Source organism: Pan troglodytes, chromosome 14 (genome assembly GCF_028858775.2).
Source record: "Pan troglodytes isolate AG18354 chromosome 14, NHGRI_mPanTro3-v2.0_pri, whole genome shotgun sequence".
NCBI classification, from domain to species: domain Eukaryota; kingdom Metazoa; phylum Chordata; class Mammalia; order Primates; family Hominidae; genus Pan; species Pan troglodytes.
Window position 1 is genome coordinate 32,306,736 of NC_072412.2, and position 19,339 is coordinate 32,326,074.

General features: G+C 40.6%; 1 protein-coding gene across 11 annotated transcripts in view; it reads right to left on the bottom strand.

Annotated features, from left to right (window-relative positions):
- The window catches only part of STARD13 (StAR related lipid transfer domain containing 13), a 575,282-nt gene that overhangs the window by 53,688 nt on the left and 502,255 nt on the right, over positions 1–19,339 (bottom strand). For 7 of the 11 annotated variants that reach the window (XM_054665173.2, XM_009426855.5, XM_009426854.5 and 4 more), the window contains 2 exons: positions 14,147–14,218; positions 11,943–12,024 (listed from right to left, as the gene is read on the bottom strand). The exons of 1 other annotated variant lie outside the window; for it this stretch is intronic. In XM_054665173.2, coding sequence (XP_054521148.2) covers positions 11,943–12,024; positions 14,147–14,218 — 154 coding nt within the window. Of the gene's footprint in view, positions 1–4,592; positions 10,190–11,942; positions 12,025–12,862; positions 13,141–14,146; positions 14,219–19,339 lie in introns of those variants that run through there. 3 more of the 11 variants (XM_016925161.4, XM_009426857.5, XM_009426860.5) reach the window with 3 other exon arrangements.

Genomic DNA, 19,339 nt, shown 5'->3' on the forward strand with positions numbered 1-19,339 from the left:
GAGACAATTCTGGTATGTAACTCCATGAGGGTGGGGCCTTTCAACAATCACAGGCCATCCACAGGGAGGGTGTCGGGCGCACCGGGGGCAGGGGGCAGGAAAAAGAAAGAGGACAGTCAGAAGTCAGAAGTCAGCAGGTGGTGTCACCGTGCCACCACGCAGCCAGGGAAGGCCACACCTCTGTTCAGCTTTTCCCTCTGATGTTCTGCCGAGTGGTCAGGCTGCAGCAGGAATACTGACCTCTGTTCCAGTCCATAAACCCCAAAAGAACTGCCCCTGGACATTAGTTGAGGTGTGGAAGAAAAGCAGTTAAACACTGAGGGCTCTAGCTATACAAAGAAAATTAAGTATATGTATGCTGTCCAGGGACACGATATCTATGTGGAACTGTGTGAATTTCATTTAGCTTGTGCAAGAAAATAAATGTAAATAAGCTATGTGCTTTAATCATCAGGACTTCAAGGAAGAACATAGGCTCTCTTGGCTATTCAATAAAAAATGTTGGCCAAAGTGGCCCAGGGGAAAGAACTTAAAACAAAAAAAAGTCCAGGTTTTCTTGGACCTCTTTAGTTTGTGGAATTTCAGACCAATTTTATATTCACATGTGCTTGTATTGGAAAATTGAGTGGGGTGTCCTTAGCTTTTTATTGTAACTGTTTACAATAATTGCATCAGATCCAGATAATTTTTCTAGTGAGAACTGGTCCAGCTTCAAGTGAGGGTCATGACTAGCGATTTCTGAGAGAGGGTCAAGAACTGAAGGCTGGGCAAAGCAGCCGCGCGGGAACCGGCTGCTCAGGAGCCCACCCCTCACTCACACTGAGGCTTCTTTCCTTCCCCTTCCCCTGGGGCTTCTTTCCTTGGGGCTTCTTTTCACTTGGGGCTTCTTTCCTTCCCCTTCCCCTGCCTGCCCGTAGAGAGGATTCCCCGGCATCCACTCTTAGTCCTCTCCTCACTGTCCCAGCTGTCCCTGAGTGACCTCATGCACTCTCAGGGCCTTCCTCCTCACATGCTGGTGACTTCACATCTCCATCCCCAGCTCCAGGCCGGGCACCCTACTGCACACTGGACATTGGCACCTCACCCACCCAACACCTCAGCCCACCCTATCTTCCCTCCTGACTCGCTCCTCCTTCATGGTTGTTCCCCACCTCAGGGAAGGGTATCTCTGCCACCCAGCTGCTCAAACCAGGAGGACTCAGCTCACCCTCAATTCTGAACAACACCTGTTATTCATAGGCTGTTATGAAAATTAAGTGAGATCAATGTAAAGAGTTTAGCACACAACTTCATGCATAATGAACACTCACTAAATGTTAGCCATTAGCATCTGCAAGGCAAGGCATTTTTTAAAACATTGCTAATGTTTTTAATAATGCAATACAAACACCTGAAATATACATAGAGAAGTGAATAACAAGAATATAAAGTCTCTCTCTTCCCCTCAATCTCCTCCCTGATTTTGTATCTTCTTACACATTCTTCCTGAAAGCTTAGGCATATAAAAGTCATCCTGAGTACCTGGTTGAAAAAGATCATAAAAGAGGCCATTAAAATATATATAAAATCATTTTTTATACAAAATAATATATACTAGCAAAATCCCCTATCTTTGAACCTATTATGTCTGTTCCTGACTATACCTCAAGCCTGTCCCCAAACTCTATAGACTAGTGAGGCAGACAGCTAGCCACAGAACAGACATGATTACTTGCAGGAAGCTAAAAGCAATACAAATAGGGCCAAACAGGTTAGTGCAAGAACCCACTTCCTAGTGGAAAGGAATGGTTACAACAGGCTGTACCAATAAAGACAGGCAGCAGCCATCCTGCTTTAGGCACAGATAAGAATGTAACAAAGAAGAAACTGGCCACAACAGGGTAAATGCAAGATATACATGCTACAGTTAATTAGTATATATTTAAAAACACAAATTATGCAAATGAATGACTGCCAAACCTTGGCTGCATTACGCCCCCATTACCATAAAATTTCCATGGGTAAGGGCATCCCACTCCTATCACGCACCTAATGCCATGGCGGTTCCGGATTAACAATACTTAGTCAATAAAAGGGTGGCACTCTAATTCCAAAAACTGCCCATCAATTTCCTGGAAAACCCATTCCCTTGGTATAGAATATTCCATGCCTTCATTATACCTATTCGTCTAGTACGTGAGCCCTGGCCATGTTGGGCGCGGCTCCTTCTTTTGACCTTGTCCCTGTTCCTCTCTTGAGTGTGTTCTTGCTTTTGCTCTACAATAAATCTGCTACATTTTCACTTTGTTCTTGCTTTCAAATTCTTTTGTGTGGCAAAGACAAGAACCTGAAATGGCTCCACTGGCAACACTAAGATTGCAGTGGGGTTCATAGAGTGGGGTGGGGAAGGGGGAAGATGGCTTTTCTGCACATTAATTTAGTTTTTTTAAAAAAACTAAAAGTTCAAACAAGCCCATCCAAATGTCATGTGTTCTTGTCTGGGTAATTCCTACTACCATTTATTAGCTGTTAGTGGGCACATTCTTCTACCCCTCTGTTTCTCAGTTTCCTCCTCTGTAAAGGGAGAATGATGTTAACAGCCCATCTTTACAGACAAGAATGCTGAAGAGCTTAAAACAGACAGGAGCCTATCTTACAGTGTTACCATGAGAATTTAATGAGTAAATATTTGTAATATGCTTAAATGCAGTGCCTGGTATATAATAAGCACTTTGTGAGTGTTTTAAAGAAATAAAATAACGATTTATTGGGATCTGTATTTATTTATAGACTCAAGATTTTAAAGGTGGAAGTGACTGTGGTGATCATGTAACCCTCATATCCTTCTCCCAATGACTTGCCCAGGAACTCAGTTAATTGTCACTTATTATTTATTATATGACATAATTTGGAATGTAATACTGTACATTTTCTGTGATAAATATTCTAAAAGGAAAAATATTTAAAATATCAATATTCATAAATACTTTAATTATTTAATATTATTAATGTTATTCAACATACTCAAATCAAGTATGGGCCTTTGTATGTATAGATAAATTGTAGATACCATTTTTGTCAACGCTACCTTCCAATCCCCACCCCTGCCCCATGTGAAAATCATTATTTATTATCCTTTTAAATACTAACGGCAATGATCCGTATACTGTATAATCCTAACCGATTCCTTAGCTCTATCAAACAAGGTGAATGCCCTTGTTTTGCATGTGCTATAATTAATTAGTATTTATTAAAAAACACAAATTATGCAAACGGCTTACTGGCCTAACATTAAATTGGAAATTCAGAGATGGCCAGGCATGGTTGCTCACGCCTGTAATCCTAGCATTTTGTGAGGCCGAGTTGGGTGAATCACTTGAGGTCACGAGTTCGAAACCAGCCTGGTCAACATGGAGAAACCCCATCTCTAATAAAAATACAAAAAATGTAGCTGGGTGTGGTGGTGGGTGCCTGTAATCCCAGATAGTTGGGAGGCTGAGGCAGTAGAATTGCTTGAACTTGTGAGGTGGAGGTTGTAGTGAGCTGAGATTGCACCACTGCACTCCAGCCTGGGTGACAGAGTGAGACTCTGTCTAAAAACAAACAAACAAAAAAAGAAATTCAGAGATCATCTTGAGCATCAGGGCTGTATGTCAGCAGCCTGAGCAAATACTGCAAACCAAAATGCAAGTTTAACATAGTACTTCTCCTTCAAAATAGTTCATTCAGGAGCTTTGGTTTACTGCAATTTGTCCTAAAGGTTACAAACTCTGTAAACTATTTTAACACCTTGGCTATCCCTACATTCTGATAAAGTTACAGTTTCAATGAGCTCACCTAGGTACTTAGATTTCCAAGTAGCTTCTCATGACTTACAGGAGAAAATAATTTTCAATTAAGAATTCAATAAAAAACATCAGAATACAATTACAATTGTGTCTGTTACAATAATAAAAAGTGCACTTTCCTGACTTGCAGGGACAAACATTTATGGAGTGTCTACTATGCAGCCTTGCTGAAGCAACAGTGAGACATGGTTGTCATTCTGGAGGTCACACCTTCTGCAAAGACAGCAAATGTGTCTAGTTTCTGGGGCCTAAAATGAGAGCTAGAGAGAAAGAGAGAGAGAGAGAGAGCAAGAGAAAGCTACACATTTACATATTCAGAGCCTCAGAGCCAGGCCTTGGTCCTCCCTGCCAGACATATCCTTAGTACAATACATATTTCCAAACCAATCAAAAAAGGTAACACTGCTTAACAACTCTTCAAGAGTAAATTGGGACCTAGGGCATTCACTATCTATCTACTCAGGAGAGATGCTTGCAGAATACCAAAGGTGAGTGGAATTCTCGTCATGGCTAACACTTGCGGGAGCTCTTTGACTCTCCCGTCTTCATCTGCCTACCTGGCAGAAGCTGCCTGCCCTCCGGCTGTGATTAGGTTTATGATCTGCACTAGCTCAGCATTTCAAATACATACATGAAATGTAGAGCCCACAAAGCTTTAAAAATAAAACAAGAGACCAGCTCCATCTCTGTGTCTTTGGTGCACAAGGAAGAAAACCAAGAAAATCACAACCCCTTACTGCTGTCTTGGCATCCATCATGACTTACCATAGGAGTGGCTGAGGGTCTAATTAACCACTCATCAATCTCAAAGTTTTAAAAGTGCTGCCATTCCCCGCGGACTGGAGATCTTCCTTCTGCCTGCTTTCTGCTTTTGCAAAGCTGGAAATCTGTGTCTTGGTGGATCTCAAGAGGAAGGGAAAGAAACTCCACACTTCTTTGTAGCCAAGCCACCTCCATCTGTCTACCTCCTCTGCTTCTTCCTTTGATCCACCCCGGGTATGACTACTCCTTTGGACTCTGTTCTACACACAGCTCCTACGCCCCGAGAATCTCAGTTCGCACACCTCCAGCCAAATGTTTTTCTTGCTTCGTAATATTTTTGGAGACATAGCTGCCATAAGAATTATTCCAGTTATAACAACTTCCTGCCACTCTAACCATTTTTATACAAGCCGGGCCCTTATCAGGAGCACTGTGGTGTCTAGCATTGCAGCCTTATTCCACGGTGATGTGGTAATGCCTTTGGGGGTATGTATGGACGAATCCTGCTACGGGCTATATCATGACAGGTCATGTGCTCTACAAGAGAAGACTTCCTGATTTTTCTGGACGACACTAGTATTATTTTCCTGAACTTTATATCTCTGAATGATTTCACATGAATTGTACTTGCTCATCCCTATGATATGTCTGGAAGACGCTTTCTGTTGCTAAAGCATAGACTTTGATGAAAAAGCCCATAACATAGTCAAGGCATCTCAGATCACACGCAGCAGCAAGTGGATAAGGATTCAACATCCACATGTTTGAGATTCAAAGCTTGGCCCGCTAAGCTACCTATATCATCCTGTAAATAGAACTGCATAATCAGAGACAATCTTTGTCCTTCCAATCCTGATTTTAAAATATGCAATAGAATTTTTATTCTTGGTTTAAAATGTATTTTTTTCCTTAACATTTTAGACATAAAATCTTCAGGAAACTACTACAAAGCTACTAGAACTCATGAGTGAGTTTTAGAAAGATTGCAGGATACAAAGACAATATACAAATTTGTATACTAGCAATGGGCAACTGAAGACAAACGTTAAAACACTGTGTCATTTACAGTAACACCACCAACATGAAATTCTTAGATACTATCAATGTGAACCACTCATATGCTTAAAACTACAAGCACTCTTGAAAAAATCAAAGGAGACCTAAATAGAGACATATACTGTGTTTATTAACACAAAGACTAAATATTGTTGAGATATCAATTCTGAACAAACTGATACAGAGATTCCACAAATCCAAATCAAAACCCCTTTAGGATTTTTAAAATAAATATCAATAAACTGTTTGTAAAATGTATATGGAAAGTCAGAGGCACTAGAATAGCCAAAGCAGACAAAGAAGAACAAAGTTAAAGAACTCAGAATATTGCATTCCAGGACTTACCTAAGTAATCAGGACAGTGTCACATTGATGAAAGAACAGACACATAGATAAATGGGGGCAGAATAGAGAGTCTAGAAATCGACTTATACATACATGGTCAAAGGCAATTCAGTAAAGACAGTATAGTCTTTTCAATATTGATCTGAAATGATTGGACATTGATATACAAAAAGTAAATCTTGACTCACACCTTGTTCTTTCTATAAAAATGAACTAAAAATGGATCATAGGCCTAAATATAAAACACAAACCTATGAAACTTCCAGAAGAAAACATAGGGTAAATAGTTGTGACCCTATGTTAGGCAAAGATTTCTTAGATATGACATTAAAAGCATAAATAAAAATAGGTAAAATTGGACTTCAGAAAAATTAAAAACTTTTGTTCTGTGAAAGACACTGTTAAGAGACTGAAAATGCAAGCTACAGCCTGGCAGAAAATATTTACAAAACACATTTCTGACAAAGGACTCATATCTAGGACATATCCAAACTCTCAAAACTCAACAATAAGAAAAACAATACAGTTAAAAATGGTCAAAAGAGTTGAATAGATATTTTATAAAAGAAGATGTATGGATGGTAAATAAGCACATATTCAACGTTATTAGTCATTAAGAGAGTGCAAATGAGTTAATACCAGACATCTATTAAAATGTCTAAAAGCAAAACAAAAACTGACAATACTAAGTACTAACAAAGATGTGGAGCAGTAAGGACTCTCATACATTGTCAATGGCAGTACAAGATAATATTTCACTTTGGAAAAATTTGGTGGTTAATTATAAAGTTAAAATAAACTTATCATATAGAGCCCACGATCCCATTCCTAGGATTTTACATCAAAGAAATGAAAACTTAAATGCTCATATAAAAACTTGAATATGAATGTTTAGAGTGGGTTTATAATCACCCAAACTGGCAACAACCAAATGTTCTTCAACTGGCGAATGGATAAACAACCGTAGGACATCCACACAATGCAAGACTATTCAGAAATAGAAAGCAATGAACTATTAAAACACATAGCAACATAAATGAATTTTTATTATTTTATAACAAGTGAAAGAAGCCATACTAAAAAGGCTACATGATGTTTGATTTCATTTGTATGATATTTTAGCAAAACTATAGGTACAAAAAACAAATCAGTGGTTTGCTAGAGTTTGGGAGTAGGAGTAGAAGCTGCTGACAAGAGGAATAGGGAAATTTGGGGAGTGAGGAAACTGTTTTATATCTTTTTTTTTTTTTTTTTTTGAGACAGAGTCCTGCTCTATTACCTAGGCTGGAGTGCAGCGGCACAACCTTGGCTCACTGCAACCTCTGCCTCTTGGGCTCAAGTGATCCTCCCATCTCAGCCCGCCAGGTAGCTGGAACTACAGATGTGTGCCACCATGCCCAGCTAATTTTTGTATTTTTGGTAGGAATGGTGTCTCACTTTGTTGCCCAGGCTGGTCTCAAACTCCTGGGCCCAAGACATCCACCCACCTCAGCCTCCCAAAGTGCTGGGATTACAGGCATGAGCCACAACACCTGGTCTGCTCTATATGTTGAGTGTGGTGGTGGTTATAACAACTTGGAGGCATTTGTCAAAGCTCAAAGACCTATTCACCGAAAATAGTCAATTTTACTTTATATATATATGTATTAGTCCATTTTCACACTGCTGATAAAGACATACCCGAGACTGGGAAGAAAAAGAGGTTTAATTGGACGTAGTCCAGTTCCACATGTGTGGGAAGGCCTCAGGATCATGGTGGGAGGATAAAGGCCCTTCTTACATGGTGGTGACAAGAGAAAATAAGGAAGATGCAAAAGCGGAAACCCCTGATAAAACCATCAGATCTTGTGAGACTTATACACTACCACAAGAACAGTATGGGGGAAACTGCCCCCCATGATTCAAATTATCTCCCACCAGGTCCCTCCTATAACATGTGGCGATTATGGTAATACAATTCAAGATGAGATTTGGGTGGGGACACAGCCAAACCATATCATTCCACCTCTTGCTCCTCCAAATCTCATGTCCTCACATTTCAAAACCAATCATGCCTTCCCAACAGTCCCCCAAAGTCTTAACTCATTTCAGCATTAACCCAAAAGTCCATAGTCCAAAGTCTCATATGAGACAAGGCAAGTCCCTTCTGCCTATGAGCCTGTAAAATCAAAAGCAAGCCAGTTACTTCCTAGATACAAAGGGAGTACAGGTATTGGGTAAATATACCCATTCCAAATGGGAGAAATTGGCCAAAACAAAGGGGTTACAGGGACCATGCAAGTCCAAAATCCAGTGGGGGAGTCAAATTCTAAAGCTCCAAAATGATCTCCTTTGACTCCATGTCTCACATCCAGGTCACCCTGATGCAAGAAGCAGGTTCTCATAGTCTTGGGCAGCTCCACCCCTATGGCTTTGCAGGGTATAGCCCCCCTCCTGGCTTTTATGGGCTGGCATTGAGTGTCTGTGGCTTTTCCAGTTGCACAGTGCAAGCTGTCGGTGGATCTACCATTCTGGGGTCTGGAGGAGGGTGGCCCTCTTCTCAAAGCTCCACTAGGCAGTGCCCCAGTAGGGACTCTGTGGGGGCTCCAACCCCACATTTCCCTTCTGCATTGCCCTAGCAGAGGTTCTCCAGGAGAACCCCACCCCTGCAGCAAACTTTTGCCTGGGCATCCAGGTGTTTCCATACATCTTCCGCAATCTAGGTGGAGGTTCCCAAACCTCAACTCTTGACTTCTATGCACCTGCAGGCTCAACACCATGTGGAAGCTACCAAGGTTTGGGGCTTGCACCCTCTGAAACCATGGGCCAAGCTAAACCTTGGCCTCTTCCTTTTAGCAACGGCTGGAGCAGCCAAGACACAGGGCACCAAGTGCCTAGGCTGCAAACAGATGAGGACCCTGGGCCTGGCCCATGAAACCAGTTTTTCCTCCTAGGCTTCCAGGTCTATGATGGGAGGGACTGCTGTGAAGACCTATGACATGTCCTGGAGACATTTTCCCCATTGTCTTGGGGATTACCATTTGGCTCCTTGACACTTACGCAAATTTCTTCAGCCAGCTTGAATTTCTCCTCAGAAAATGTGTTTTTCTTTTCTACTGCATTGTCAGGCTGCAAATTTTCTGAACTTTTATGCTCTGTTTCCTTTTTAAAATGGGATGCCTTTAACAGCACCCAAGTCACCTCTTGAATGCTCTGTTTGCTGCTTAGAAATTTCTTCTGCCAGATACCCTAAATCATCCTTTCAAGGGCAGGGGCAAAATGCCACCAGTCTCTTTGCTAAAACATAACAAGAGTCACCTTTACTCCTGTTCCCAAGAGGTTCCTCATGTCCATCTGAGACAACCTCAACCTGGACTTTATTATTCATATCACTATCAGCATTTTTTTTCAAAGCCAATCAACAAGTTTCTAGGAGGTTCCAAACTTTCCCACATTTTCCTGTCTTCTTCTGAGCCTTCCACACTCTTCCAACTTCTGCCTGATACCCAGTTCCAAAGTTGTTTCCACATTTTCAGGTAACTTTTCAGCAACACCCCACTCCCGGTACCAATTTATTGTATTAGTCCATTTTCACACTGCTGATAAAGACATACCCAAGACTGGGAAGAAAAAGAGGTTTAATTGGACTTACAGTTCCACATGGCTGGGGAGGCCTCAGAATCATGGCGGGAGGCAAAAGGCCCTTCTTACATGGTGGTGGCAAGAGAAAATGAGGAAGATGCAAAAGCAGAAAGATCTGATAAAACCATCAGATCTCATGAGACATATTCACTACCATGAGAACAGTATGGAGGAAACCGCCCTCATGATTCAAATTATCTCTCACTGGGTCCCTCCCATAACACATGGGAATTATGGGAATACAATTCAAGATAAGATTTGGGTGGGGACACAGAGCCAAACCATATCAATATGTTATACCTCAGCTGGGCTCGGTGGCTCACACCTGTAATCCCAGCACTTTGGGAAGCTGAGGTGAGCAGATCACTTGAGGCCAGGAGGAGTTTGAGACCAGCCTGGCCAACATGGTGAAACCCTGTCTCTGCTAAAAATACAAAAATTAGCCAGGTGTGGTGGCATATGCCTGTAGTCCTAGCTACTCTAGAGGCTGTGGCAAGAGAATCATTTGAACCCAGGAGGTAAAGCTTGCAGTGAACTGAGATTGCACCACTGCGCTCCAGCCTGGGCGACAGAGCAAGACTCTGTCTCAAAAAAAAAAAAAAAATATATATATATATATAACATATATATATATAACATATATATATAACATATATATATATAACATATATATATAACATATATATATAATATATATAACATATATATATAATATATATATAACATATATATAACATATATATTATATATATAACATATATATATGTTATACCTCAACTTAATGAAAACATTTCAAAAATTCAATGGGAAAAAATAATATATAATTTTTCAAATATTAAAAAAAGCCAACTAGCAAAAAAATATGTGGTTAAAACTGAGAGAGAAAACTCAGGACGAAGTGCTGGCTGCATGGCTCTGAGTGGAGTGAATGCTTATGAGGAGGAATCTGCTCCTGCTTGCTGTGTACCTTAGACATGCAGAAGAGGAAACATTGTCTTTCCAATTCATTACCTTTACAGAATCACAACCAAATCATCCATTCACTTCATAAGCTCTCATAAATGGCATTTTGAGTTTGTTTGTTTTCTCGTCCAAATAACTTAGTCCTGTCGTTTATGATTTGAAGAGTTCTTTGCTCTTCCACCCACGTAAGCAAGCCCATAGTATTATTTTCTTGAACATTCAGAGATCATTTCTTAACACAAACCTATTTTCTCTTCATATAGAAAACACGGAGTGACTGGTTTGTGACACAAAAATATATTATGTATATACGTGTCTGAAGATTCAGCAAGCCTAGGATTAGGTAATTTACACACTATTTAATGTGCGTTGATCTCTCCTGTCTTCATAAGTTTTGCTAATCATTACTTTCCCTTTAAACTACTACCTTATTTATGTCAAATGCAGAATATACTAGAAAGAACATTGGATTTAGCATTAGGAATACTGGGTTTTAAGGTCATTTTGGCCCTAAACTAGCTGTATGGCCTTGGTAAAATGACTCATCTCCCATAACTAATCCTTATCTTCAGCTCTGACCTCTCTTCAGGGCTTTAGTTATGAAACTTCAAATTCCTACAGACACCCCACCTCTCAGGCAGCATTTAATTCTTCAGGAATATAGCTTCTCCTGGATCTTTTATTATTACCCAAATTATAATTGTTATTTGCTCAGGTATTCACACCTCATTTCTTCAACTGAGTTTCTTCAACAAGATAATATGTTGTTTTAAGGGGAAGAAATTATCCATATATACATCTTTGTCTCCTTACACTATCTATCACAAACAAATAGCTTAAATAGGCCAGTTTGGTGCTACAATTACTTGAGTTTATACATACGAGTTTGAGGAGATAATCACTTGACTTTGCAAAAAATACAGCCAAGTTTGACACACTTGTAGTTTTTCAGAGTCTTCCCTCACCACACATGCTGAGCCTGCTCATGCTTCTTCCCTCCACTGACCCATCCACGCCCCCAATCACCGTCTACATCCCCATGTTGTTTTAGCTTGACCATAGCATTTATACTCTCTGAAATAAACTTTCCCCCTCCTTCTTTCTTCTTCTCACTCTCACTCTCTCTCTCTCCTTTCTCTGTCGTTTTCCTAATCTAGTGTCCAAAGGCCCCTGCTAGGATTTAAGCTCCATGAAAACACAAACTGATCATGCTCATTAACAGTAGTACATTTAGAACCTGCACGTGGGTCAGGCACATGGTAGGCACTCAGTGAATACTTGCCAAATAGCTGAGCTCGCCCTTCAGTATAGTGATGCCTGTTGCAGACTCAACAGTGGAAAGAAACAAAAATACTTCGCATGGTTTACCTGCAAAGAGGTTCTACAAGGTCCTTTTCAAGAAAATCATGATCATTCTTGACAGCCACAATGTTGATGGGAAATTGTGAATCTGAGAAAGAGAGACAAAGAAGTTGATGTACTTTGTTTTATCTGAATGAGCACCAACATATTCAGACCTTCAAGGTCTGTAAAAGCCACTGATTTTAATAGCAGTGACTGCCCATCATCATTGTTGGGAATGTTTAAGAGAGCAAACAATTGCTATCACTGTAAATGCTTTTAGGAGTACAATATAAGTGCGAAATATGAGGATAGTGAAGTGCTTGACCTTGGATAGGATTGAACACTAAGTGCCTGCATTTTTCTAGCTCATCCTTATTACAGTCTTAGGTGGATGTGGCCTCAGAGAAGAGCTTTTGTGCTTTCACCATCCACCTAACACGTAGGTCACTGGCGTCTGTCTTGATGGTTTCATGAAATACTTAATTTGGCAGATTTTTTTCCTTCAAAAAGGAAATTTCCAAAAATACCTAAAGTTCTATCATCTGAAATTTTTTTTAGCAGCAAAATCTTTATCACTCTGGAGTATCAGCAAAATACTCAAATTGATTCTATCCAAAAAGAATAATTCGAACGCTACTTCCCTCCAACAGACAATTCATGCCAGCTTTGAAGGTCACAGGCAATATTTAGAACATGGTGTGAATTCTGGGTACCTCGTTCATGGAGGTAGCAATCTGCAGCTCATTGGAATAGAAGGCATAGCCAAATCTAACCATGCTGGGTCACTATCATTGTCTTGCCACGTTTTCCTTTATCTCATCTTGTATTTTGTGCTGTCTACACCTTGCCAGTCATGATAAATCTAAGGGTATCTAAATCTTAGCGTGAGTTGGAAACAGACATAATTCCCCTTCTGGTGAAAAAAAATCATGTGAGTGACTTACAGATGGTTCCAGAGTGAAGCTGTCTTGCTCGGCTAGTGAGGGAGGGAGGGAGACACTTGTGATTTTTTGTCATGGAAGGCTGCCTCTTGCCAGCTGTGCTCCTTCCTAGAGTCTGGTTTGAGGTTCCTCTCTCCTCCTGGGCTCTGGCACTCTCTTCCTTGGCCTGTCCCTTTGGGCTCACGGTAGTGACAGCTGTGCCACTACAAGCCCCGGGCTCTTGCACTGTGCACCGTTCCTCGTGGCCACCCCCTGTCCTGCCTGCACCTTTGCAATAAGCACTGTTAGAAACAAATCCTCTGTAAATGGCCTTGAGCCTGCCACTTGCTCATTGTTGGGGTCCTGACTAGTTCACTACTAGATAAGGACAATCCGAGAAGAAGTTAAAAGCTTTGGTTATAACTTTAGATATAAGGGACATGAGTATGTCTATTAACTGTCAATTAAAGAATCAATGAAAAGGCTGGGTGGTGGCTCATGCCTGTAATCTCAGCACTTAGGGAGGCCGAGGTGGGAAAATCACTTGAGGTCAGGAGTTCGAGACCAGCCTGACCCACGTGGTGAAACCCTGTCTCTACTAAAAATATAAAAATTGGCCAGGTGTGGTGGTGCCCGCCTGTAATCTCAACTACTTGGGAGGCTGAGGCAGGAAATTGCTTGAACCCAGGAGGCGGAGGTTGCAGTGAGTGGAGATTGTACCACTGCACTCCAGCCTGGGTGGCAGAGCCAGACTCTATCTCAAAAAAAAAAAAAAAAAAAAATCAATGAAAGGAAGTATAATGCTAGCAATAAGACACCTTACCTAAAACTCGGAAGAATAACATCTGATTCATGTTATATCTTGACATTTTTCATATAAAGTAAACAGAATTAAACAGAAATTTCAGGATAATTAATTTTGTGACTTCTAGAAAGTTTTTTAACAGTGAGTTCATTGTGATTTCAAGAAAAGTGAGAGTAGTAAAGGAAAAACAAGGAGAAAAAGAAGGAAGTGCAGAAAAGCTGCTGATGGCAGAATGTTGGAAGGAAAACATCGAGTTGGGGTTTGTGGTAAAGAGATGGGAATTAGTAGTGGGAAGCAGAAAGTAAAGTGGGCCTGGGAAGTGATATTCATTTCTAAATTGGTATCAGGATAACCCCTGGGCATAGCAAAAAGGCTGAGGGAAAAAGAAAGCGAAGCAAAATGGGCGAGAAAAAAAAATCTGGAAGTCAAAACACACCACAGGATACGTGTGGTTCATTTTGGATTTATTCTCTGTGTAAGAGCGAAGGGAAGGGCTGACGTACCCTCATATAACTGAGCGTATTGCGGGAACCCGGCAGCACGGAGCCAGTCACATGCTTCTTTTGCCTCAATTTCTGAAAAACACAAGAGAGATAAAATTGTGAGTCCCACGGCCGCACCCTAGTACTCTGCCTTCTTAATCATGGAGACACTGGTGAGCTTTGTGCAAGTTATTACAAAGCAAAATTGTTCCAGGTAAGTCTGCATAAGTAGGCTTACCCAGGAGTGGGTGGAAAACGAGCGGGTAATACAAAGGTCCTTGTTATGTGTCTACTAAGATAATCTTCAATGTAGATCCATAAGTATGTGGATAATAACAAAACCACAGATAATAGAAGACAAAGGCTGAATTTCAGGCAGGGAAAAATGTCTTATTTATACACCAGGGAACCAGGGCACTAGGGGAAAAGAGGACATTCTTCTTTACAATTCTTTTTTTTTTAATGGAATTTTTTTTTAAGTTCCAAAGATTAGGCTAAAAATGTTTATTCAACATTCCTTCATTCTTTCACTCTTGGGATAACTTTAAGAAAGACTACAACTAGATTGCCTATGAAAATGTATTTTCTCATGAAAAAAAGCTAAAATCCAGTGTATTATTGTTTTAAAAATTTCACTAATAGCCTTAATTCCCCATGCATTATAACAAAATGTTCATTAATCAAGCACATTGGAATGATTTCAAGCTGTAGAGTGCGGCATAGAAGAGGAAAGTTGATTATTTGGAATTGAGACTTGAGTTTGATGAGCCTGCCAGAACCTCTGAGGGCCAAGCCCAAGAGGTTGATATGTCCCTTGGGTGACCATTTTTGGTGTGGATGCACCAACAGCCCACCGGACCACCTGCCTGGGGAAGCTGTGGAGTGAGATAGGAGGAGTCCACAGTATGTGAACCAGGTCACTTTTTGACCTTGTGAATCCTGGATCATTTCCCAACCACAACTCTGTTAGACAAATATGAATCCAAGGGGAAAGAAGTTCATCTGTTGAAAGTCCAGTTTCTCCAAACAAAATTAAACAGCCTATTATCACAAGTCTTTACCAAGGCCCTTTCCTCCGCTGTTAGGATGGGTCCCTGTCAGGTCATTGTATTTCCATTTACTATGATGCTAATTTTTCCCCATAGCCAAAGCTGGAGTGTACAGGGCGTTCTTGGGATCACTGCACAGAAATGATCTACACTAACATCACCCTGGGCCTGCAATTGTACCTCAACATTGAAAGCTCAGTGTCTGTGCAGTAAGATGTTTGATGTGCCAGAGCTATTTGGTATATGTTAGGAAAATAGACCAAAGGCCAGATCTTACTCAGGCATCACCAGGAAGAGCAAAACCCTACCGCCTAGTTCCACAGATCTGGTTAAATCCAGATTGAACTTTGTCATTAAATCCAAGGAAACAGAGCCTGTGGTGGCTCCTGCCCTGGAACGCCTGCCTCTTCTGTCATCCCCTAATCTACTGTTACTCCAGGGACTGATGATTTCAAAAGCTTGAGATTTGTCTCTTGTGTGAGGGTTTTCCACTTAAGTGTGACCAGCATGTTCCTACCATGTACCCATTCCTGCCATGGACACATAGTTCAGAAACATCCAGGGAACCAAGCTGGAAAGAAAAGCTATTGAAAGCATTTCTATCAGAAAAGGAGTCTCTGAGATCCACAACTGCTGTTCAAAACACAGCTTAACTGAATTGTGCTGCCTGGGCTAACTTGGGCTTTCCTCTGGGAAGGTACAAAAGGCAATTATTGCATTGCTCAAAAGTTCTATTTAGTACCCAGTTGAGAGTCTGTATTTGAAGGTTTCTACTTTGGTAACCACACAAGTATTTCAGAGGAAATAGGAAAACATACATTCTATCTGTAACGTGTGGAAAATGTGGTGAGTTGCTACTGAGTCATGGATAAAGTGCTGCCTAATAGATTTTCAAGCTCAGATTTGCTTCCCGCTCCCATATAATACAGCGGATAGTAACGAGAAAACACCTAATTTCTAGACATGCTCTAAACCTAATTATGAGTCAGCAAGTCTTGGAGAGAAGCACAGAATATTATATTTTCTCTTGGCATTACATGAATCCTATGCCTTTTTCTGTTTTATTATTACCTTTACTACAATGAAAATGTAGTGTTCAGCAAGACAGTCCCAGAGAGCCAGGCCATGAAGAACAAATGGGGAAGACCCACAAGACAGGGGCTCTGCAGCCTAGAAAGCTCAAAGACAGAGAGTGGGAAGTGACCTATGAAAGAGTTTGCACCCCTCCAGCCCAGGGAATGTGGTGAGCTCAGATCCTGAAGATGAAAAGGATAACATGGTGGAGAAGAAGTGGGCAGCCAGGAATCCTTCTAGAAAACTCCCTTTGGAACATCACGTGTTTTCACTAATTTGTGGGATCTAAAAATCAAAATAATTGAACTCATGGACATAGAGATTAGAAGGATGGTTACTAGAGGCTGAGAAGGGTAGTGGAGGCTGGAGGAGAGGTGGGGATCATTAATGGGTACAAAAAAAATTAGAAAGAATGAATAAGACCTACTATTTGATAGCACAACAGGGTAACTACAGTCAATAACAACTTATTTGTACATTTTTAAATAACTAAAAGAGTATAATTGGATTGTTTGTAACACAAAGAATAAATGCCCGAGGGGATGAATACCCTATTCTCTATGATGTAATGAGTTCATATTGCACACCTGTATCAAAATATCTCATGTACCCCATAAATATATACATACGCTTACTATGTCCCCACAAAAATGAAAAATTTAAAAATTTTGAAAACAACACTCCTTTTGGAACTTAAAATTCTGGTTGGACAGTGGAATGGGGCTGAAGCTAGCCAGGGAAATTTTATTTAAAAGGCTCCTCAGATAATAGCTGCATTTCATTTTTTATGACAGCAACATGGATAACGAACTGAAATCCTATTCAGATACATACATGAATAACCAAATTTTAACCAGAACCCAGATATATCAGTCATTCAAATAAGATGGTTTTTTTGTTTGTTTTAATGGGCAGGCACTTAAACTTTTAGACCTCAGGCTTAAATGACAACAAAACTGCAATGAGTAAATATCATAAATTAGAAGCAGCCCTGTCCTAGCCATGGCAGGTGACTCCTCGTGTAGCATCATTTCCTATACCCAACTTGCCATTCTATTTGCCCAAATGTCTCTCAAACACACACCCTCATTTCATATTCCCCCACCCTAGCTGCAGTCCCAACATCTTGATACCTCAATTTAAGGACAAAGCCAACTCTCATTTACCAGCTAGTGACAAAACAAACAAAATAATCTGGCATAATTAACCCCTATCAAATCTGAGTTTGCCCATCCAACTGAGGGGGGAAGGGTAAAAAAGTCTTACAATTTTTACTAATTCTTCATGGCCCCTACTAATACCAATCAGCCAAATACTAATGCTTTTCCCCAGGCCCTTCCACTGGCCAAAATGACTGGAGAACTAAAAAGGAATCATTATTGCCAGTGCCATCATTTCACAAAGATCTACCTAATGAGATTTAAATGACATTTGAGGAGAAAAGTGTGAAAAACTCTTTTTTATTGTGCTCTTGCTAGCCAGCATAATATTATGTAAAAGCATTAAGAGCTATTAAAATCACATTTTGACAGTTTTATTTGTTCTCCATTTGTTACCCTTACCTGCCCCTGTAGCAGCTCCAGGGCTGCAAGGCAAAGCATCAGCTCACTGCAACTGTCTCATGGAAAACCTGAGTGTGGAGTGAAACCAGAGAGTGGCCCTGGACAGAAGGGCCCACCAATCTCTACGGAGGTTACTGTGCTGCTTTGCTGGTGAAAATCCAATCCATTCAGCTTGGTATTATGAAAGGATTTCAATGGAATTTTTGTAACTATTCTATGTAATAATTATTTCATTTTACTCTGTGGCAGGTATCTATTTTTGTCTGTCCAACATCCTTCCCTATGTCTTCTGATAACGGAATCTCTTTCTGCAAGGAGCCTCTTCTACATGGTTTATGTAGGGCTGATGCCTCTTGCCTCCAAGCACACTCCCTAGCCCTATCACCACCACCCACATAAGGTGACCTGATTCTTAAGAGCACCCCATCCCTGTTAGTCTAAGGAGACCAATAGTCATTTGGGGGCTGAAATCAACTGGTTGAAAAGGGAGATACCCAGTGTTTCCACTGGTAGCCTGGTCTAGCAAACCTTTTCACTGTTTTACTCAGTAAGTTCAGTGGTTGGTGTGGTGCTACCCGTGCTCTTCAGCCATATATCTGCGATTCCACTTAAGGCAAAATCACTGGCTTTGCCTCAGTTGCCTTACACATGCTTTGAGCATGATGTGACCACTATCCTCAGACAGACCCAGCAGAGGGAAGCTCTTGCTAGCACCTGGGGAGGCACCCACTACCATGGGCATGAGAACAAAGGCACCGTGGAAACAAACCATGGCCGATGTGGGTTTTCACAACATATTATCATGTTTCTTAATTATACATGCCCAGTGTTGAAAACTTCCTAATAGAGAAAGTCACAATGAATGAAAAAAGTCGACTCTTGCCCCATTATGAACACCTAATTTTATATATGTTATCTGTCAAAACAGTACTATGCTAATATCTTTGGTTGACTGCTTTTTTCACTTAAGAATACATAGCGAATATTTTCTTATATAATGATCTTATTTGTAAAAAAAATGGGAAATTTACTTTGTTTCGAGAATGATGCTTATGTTTTAAATATTTGATTTTTGAATACTGCCAATTGCATTTCCCTGTAGGAAGATTATAACATCAAGGTAGCCAAGAGAAAAGAGTTCAATAGGACCTCAACAGTGTAGACTGACGGTGGAGAAGGCTGGAAGTCTATGGGAGTTAAAAGAGATTTACAAGCTGTTTCTTTAATGTCGTCTCTTAGCTACAGACAGTCTGTGGACAAGGCTCTGTAGGACCTCAGGAAAGTCAGGAAACATAGTGAGCACAGCAAATTTGCTGCCCAGGTTTGCAGGCCTCATCTCACATTACAACCTCATTGTATTTTTAAGCTGGTGCGTCAAGCGTGCTTCTAGCGTGCTTGGGAACAGTGTGTTCTCTTGGCTAAGCATTTTAAGTATGTACATTTTGTTTTACGTTTTTCTCAGCATAGCAAATACTTTTTCAATAGCTCACTGAAAGGTATTGGGTATCCTTTCTAAATGACCAAAAATT